Source organism: Gossypium hirsutum, chromosome A11, assembly GCF_007990345.1.
Source record: "Gossypium hirsutum isolate 1008001.06 chromosome A11, Gossypium_hirsutum_v2.1, whole genome shotgun sequence".
Lineage (NCBI taxonomy): Eukaryota > Viridiplantae > Streptophyta > Magnoliopsida > Malvales > Malvaceae > Gossypium > Gossypium hirsutum.
Genome location: NC_053434.1, coordinates 2,195,181 through 2,201,857, shown reverse-complemented (window position 1 = coordinate 2,201,857; position 6,677 = coordinate 2,195,181). Strand labels below are relative to the sequence as shown.

The 6,677-nt window shown below is 28.2% G+C and overlaps 1 protein-coding gene across 1 annotated transcript; it reads right to left on the bottom strand.

The window, feature by feature from the left end:
* Positions 1-2,436: 2,436 nt before the first annotated feature.
* Positions 2,437-3,299, bottom strand: LOC107922776 (14 kDa proline-rich protein DC2.15). Its single transcript, XM_016852941.2, has one exon. It carries the CDS (start codon positions 3,108-3,110, stop codon positions 2,703-2,705), a length of 408 nt encoding a protein of 135 aa, XP_016708430.1. The 5' UTR covers positions 3,111-3,299; the 3' UTR covers positions 2,437-2,702.
* Positions 3,300-6,677: the final 3,378 nt, after the last annotated feature.

Sequence of the window (6,677 nt, the reverse complement as noted above, 5' to 3'; positions counted from 1 at the left end):
TTTTATGAAATATTTTCAAGAAATCTATCAAATAATCGAAAATATTTTACACAAATTGATCCAAACATTAAAAAATATTATTTTTTTAAAAAAAATAAATTATTTTTCAGAAATCATTTTTAATAAATCGTGATTTTTTATTTCTCTTCAAAATATTAATTAACCAAGTATGAATAATATAGAATTAGAAGAAAAAAAAAACAAGAATTAGGAGCAAAGACTTTGCAAAAACTCCCTTAATAATAATTATTGTTTTATTATTAACCCAAGTATGAATAGTGTATTTCAAGCACTGTATTTTTGAGTGGACCAAAAGGGGAATGATTCACGTATAATTATATCATTTTTAGTGCTTTGTATAGTTTCCCTGCCTGCACCGCAACTTTTTTGGATTCTGAAAATTAAGCACCCATTGACATTTCCCGTTGAATTTTTTATTTTTAACTTATCAAGTAATTGAAAAAATACATATAATTTTATTTTGTTCAATTGATTGGTAATATATAATTTTAAATACCCAATTATGTCAAATAAATCCAATTAAGTTCCTTTCATGGATGTTGATCTTTGATACCATTTATTCCTCCCTTCTTCAACTTGCTTTCTACATCATCTCGTCGGCAAAACAAAAATCAATGTATCATATATATTTATTGTTAAAAAAAGCTTTTTATAAATATTCCGAATAATATAACTTTAAGAAATCAATTTCGGACCTACAACTAATTTGATATAATTCTTTAGTTTATTGTTAGAGAGCCACTGCCCACAGATACTGATATCAAGCACAAGATTTTACAAACCCCACATAATTTCCAGTTGGCTTGACAAAAATGGAACAATAATTGAAGAATGTGGACCAAACCCCAGGCTTACAATAAATCTGATCATTTGGGCAATTTCTTCTGTCTTTTTTTTTTAATACAGCCTTGTGATAACCTAATAATTTTTCGTTTTCTCTAAGTAGTTGACATTTGTGTCAAATACATATTTGATATAAATATATCTATTTACATTGGTGAAAAATTAAAGTCGTAATTTTTTATACGATATATATTTTAAAATTTTAATTGTTGAATTTATCAAGATATTTGTACTTAATTTGTATCATCTACATGAATGAAACATGAAAATGAAAGTTGGTTTATTAAAGTATTAATCTTATAAAAAATTACAGAAGGGTATAAAACTACATTTTTATATCAGTGTAAATGGATCTCTCTCCATTAAGTAAAATTTTTACAATATATGAAAATGAATATACTTAATAGTAATAAACACATATATATATATATATATATTCATCATCAATCTTGGGCCGGTAATTGTTTGTTTCAATACAAACATATCATTCACGATCGATTTTCAAACTGATTAATTTGTTGAATCTCTAGTTTTGTGGTGACTTTGATTTTTTTTGAGTAAAAAGATCTCTCCAATCCTTCTTAAAAAAAATCGAAGCAATTTAATCCTTGTTAATTTCAAAAGTGTGTAATTAAGACAATTAATCACAGCATTAATGTTTTTCATCAATTTTACATAAAGTTGACTGGTATATTTAGCTCTCATAATTTACACATTCTATCAATTTTGTTATGATTTAACAAATTTAGTTTGCAATATTTTTGTAAACGTGTAAATTTTGAGGCTAAATTTATTGAATTTTTTGGAATCAAGACTAAATTAGCAAAATATGTAAACATGGAGAGCCAAATTTATTATTATACCATCAAAATTATGTACAATTGACAAAAAAATATTAACGTAGTGATAAATTATCTTTAATTTACTCGATTTCAAAATTGAAAGGATTGGAAAAATTTTTTTACCAAATGTGAAAAACTTTAATACTTAAAAAGAGTTGTTGTAAATTTAAAAATTCATGTTATTTTTTTAAGGTAAAATTTATATTATTCTAACTTTCAAATACATAATTAATAATTATATTGTATCTTAATTAATTTATATATAATGAATTATATAACAAAAAAAATCAAAATTTATGTTGTATAATTTATTGCTTGTTTTGAAGCGGATTTCCTTCAACCACCAAAATATATGAATATATATTCAATACAGATTTGTTTAGATGTTTTTAAGCTTTTCAAGTATTTATATGAATCGTTAAAAGTTTATATACTATACTCATTTTCGACTATGAATTAAGTACAAATATCAAATACAAATATTTAAAAAAAAATTGGGAATAACATAAATTTATAGAAGATATGAAGGTAATTGGGTTAAATTTATCTGAGAAGCTTTTTCCCTAATGCAAGCAAGAACTGACTGAGATCTCATGTCGAAGTCCCATGACAAGAAATTTCAGACCATAGCATCGCACAATTACATGTCATTGAATAGACACACTTATACTATATTTGTCCATGATATGAGGAAAAAAGAAACAGATTTGAGAGGAAAATGAAACAAATATAAATTAACTTATTTTTTCATCCAATTATTTCACTGATTTGTAAGGTACATAATTTATGGATTGGAAGGCGAGAAGCCTTCTTTCTTACTAACATGACAAATATTGTATAAATAGATGAGAATTGACTATTGGTTAAGGTAAAAGAAACCTTTACCATTTTATCTAACCCTTGACATATCAAAATACCAAATTAAACAAGCCCAGAAAAAAAAAGAACACGTAAAAGAAAAACCCAAACATTGCTGAGGAAACAGTGGAAATGAGCTTAAGCACATTTGTAACCAGCAGGCATTTGCTTTTCGCAGGAATTGAGGAGCAAAGACAATGAAACAGGAACGTTTAGGTTAACCCCCAACACATTAGCTTTAATAGCAGTGCAAAGGCAAACAGCAGCATCGAGATCAGCCAAACCCGAAATGAGAGAGCAGCATTTGGTCCTCGACGGTCCAACAACAACGCGCACTGAGCCCAACAAATCAGCACAAACGCCTAGTTTCAGTGCATCTCTGGGGCAAGTGCCTGGCTGTTCAGGTGCCGAGGGTGGGCTTTTGTGGGTAGGCTTGTGGCTCTTTGGTGGTGGTGGGCAAGGCACGTAGGTAGAGCTAACCAAAGTGAAGAACAACAAGTTCAAGGTAAGAAGAAGAGCAGCGGATGCAACAGTGTTGGAAGCCATGTCTGGTTTTTTTTTTTTCTTGCAGTGATATCTTTGAGACTTAATGCAAGTGTTGTTGAGTGAGGAAATGTTGAAGCAGGGCGAGGCTTTTATAGAGCAAAAGGGCCATGGCAGTGAAACCCCATGTGGGCACGTTGGGTTGGGGTACAACCTGGCAGATCACAACATGCAGGGATAAGCTTTAAAAATAGGGTGATGAAAATATGGATTTGTCTGCAATTTTAAGTCGACAATTATTAAGCTTCCACAAATTAAAAGAAAATAATTATATAAAGATTAAAAGATAGAAATGAAAGATACATATCTCATTGCTATAAATCCAGAAACTATTATTGTTTTCACATACTAGTTGTAAGATCATAATGTCAACTGGGTTTTAAAAATATTAAGTTATGAATTTATTTATTATGATAATAATATTTTAATTCTAAGGAATTTTGGAAGAGAAAGGGGACAAATTAACACGTCCTCTTTTTCATTTTAAGGTTTGCTATTGTTCAAATTTAATGCGAGTGTTGTCACGACGGCCAACATAGGTAAACTTAGTAGGTGGCTTATGTAGATTTGATTTTCGAATGAAGTTCTATATTAAAAATACTTATTTATGCTCTTTTTCAATTTAATGGCTGCAAATAATAAAATTACTACATGGAAAAATCATGTCCACGTACAAATTAAGAGAGAAATTATTAGTGGTGATTAAAAAAGTTTAATAATCAACAGGAATATACAAGCTTGAAGCTTTTCTATGAACATGTTTTTATTACTACAAATCACGTGTGTTTTCCACCGAATAATTGCTAAAGTAATAATATATATAGCACCTGTAATTATTATCCTATTATCTTTTACTAAATTTATTATCACCAATACCTATAATTTAATTGAAAATTAATTATTAAATTCTAAATTATATCAGAAAATTTATCGTATAATTGTATTTTATCGTATTGAAAAATTCAAATATTCTTATCTTATTATAAACGTATGAGTTAATATTTATTTTTAAAATTAAATTCATTTTATTTTATTTTTAATGATTTTTCATCTTTTAGTTTCCTGCAGAAAATTATAGTCGGAGTTAACATTAATGGTATTATAACAATAATTAAATATAAGATTAACTATAAATAAACACGGTGGTTTTTCTGCCACCCCCACAAGGCACCTGTATACAATATCTAATTCATGCTAATTCAGTAGCTTGTTGTAGTATACAATCACTGCTACTATATATAAATATATATATAAAAGAGAGAAATGATTGTGGAGCCACACACATGTGAATGCTGATGAGGTATTGTTGTCTCTTAGCTTTCATGGTGAACTGGAAAAAACCAGAACGATGGGGATTTGCAGAGGAAACCTTTCTCTAGCAATTAAGCACACATGGCCCTTAATCATCACTTTCATTATTTCTTAGTTCTATAAGTTACCCACTGTTGGTCCTCAAGCTTTCAATTCAAAGCACTATTACTGCAAGCTTTATTCTTATTATTATTCATTAATGACGTCATTTATTTTCTTTTGAGTTTTTCTGGGTTTTTTTTTTTTCCTTTTCATTTTCCCGGAAAAGTCCAACTGAAAGTGAAACCCCATTCGCAACGAAACTTCCTTTAATTCCAAGATAAAACTATATAGAGAAAGTACGAACCTTTTTTCTGTCTTGTTTCAGTCTTCGAGGATTTGGTTTATTATAATAACGGTTAGGTTAAAATATACTCCGTTTATTGTATCGTTCGTTTATTTAGAATTTTTTTTTTCAAGATTCTTTTAAATTTAAAATATACGTATGATTAAAAATTTATTCTGTTATGCGACATTTTGAAGTAAACAAGAAAAACTTAATAATTATGTGTAAAGAGCTCTTTTGATGGAGGAAGGAAACGTTGTAAATAAGTAAATGGGATGTACCGAAAGAAATGGAGAGGAAGATTAGAGTAGATACGGTAACATTGAGCACCAACGACAAGTGGTGGTTGATAAGGCGGAGAAAGAGAAATGTGGTTGACGATAAAACTAAGCAAAGACAATAAATTAAGAGAATTTTGAGAGTCAGAATTTCAAAGTTTCAAAAGTCTTTCACTAGTCATTAAAGGCTCCTATCTATAATGTTCCAAGAATAGGAGTTACAAAGCTAGCAATTAACGAGAATAAAGGAATAAATTTTAGTTACAATGGCATTACTAGTTAAGAGAGAATGGTGAAGGTTTTGTTTATTATGGTGATGATGAATAATGAAGAAGAGTTCACCATGTTTTTGAGAAAGTAGAACAACACTCAGTATTGCAGGAAAATGTTAAAGAAGAAACCTCTTAATTACCTCTATATTTGATCCACCAAATTAAGCTCTCTGAAACATCCCAAAAATGAAGATAACCCAAAAACTCTTTTATATTTCAAGGTTGCTTCCACTTCTTCTATTTTGGCGAAACGGTACCATGTGAAACATTTCTTGAAATGTAAGATGATATATAGTTATTTTTTTATAAGAGTTGTTCCTGAATAATAGTTATTTTGTAATGATATATTTTCTTGGTAAAACTTATTCTCAATAATGACTCTTATGAGACAACATAATTATTCTAAATACAAGTTATTTCAAACAATAGTTGTTTTAAATATAGTTATTCCTGAAACAAAGAGTTGTTTCATTCTCAACAAGGAGCGGTTTTGAAATAACAACTATATTGGATGACAATTGTTTTAACTAAAGTTTTGTTTTAAACATAGCGATTATGGATATAGCTGTTCTTGAACAACAGTTGTTCTAAACAACAACTATTCTAAACAAGAGATTTATTCCGAAAGAGATACATTTGGTAGCACAATTTTTTAAAATATAATATTTTTCGTCTTAAGGAAGAGATAAAATGTTAGCAGCCAAAATTAAATATCTATATTATGTAATAAAAAAATTGACGTTGTAATAAATCTGAATTTAATAAAAGAATTTTAACAGTTGAACTTATATTTTTAAAACTGAAAAAAAGATTCATTAAAATAAAAATAAATTAACTAAATTCTAAAAACCTAAAAGATACATGGATTTTGAGTATACTTTTAATATTTTAAAATTTGAATAATTTGATAAGTCAAAAGTCATATTTCAACCTATTCGGTGGTGTTTGAAACCAAAATCAGTTGAATTTAAATAAATAAATAAAAAAAATAGGCGCTCAAAGTGAGAGGTTGAAAATTAAGCTAAATTAGAAGTGAGAATAAATAATTATCCCTTAATCCTTCCACTAATGTTGATAATTCTATCAAATCTCTTCCAATATTCCTTAGCTGGCAATAAATCCCATCATTTGCTGACCAAATCCACCCGCAATGTTTTTTATTTTCCTTAAACCTGGTAAAAACCTCGAATTTTGTTTCTATATATTAAGGTTTTGAACACTTCAGAATAAAATATTGTATCTTCAATGCCAGATTTTGGTTTTTTTTTTTTTGGGACACAAGAAAAAAATAATCGAAATTAAGAAAAGATTTAAAGATACTGCAATCAAAAACCTCAAACCATTGAATGCCACATAATCACACAAATTAATTTTTTTATAATAT

Coding starts and splice junctions, on each gene's coding strand:
- LOC107922776 (XM_016852941.2), bottom strand. CDS start 3,110: ATGGCTTCCAACACTGTTGCATCCGCTGCTCTTCTTCTTACCTTGAAC.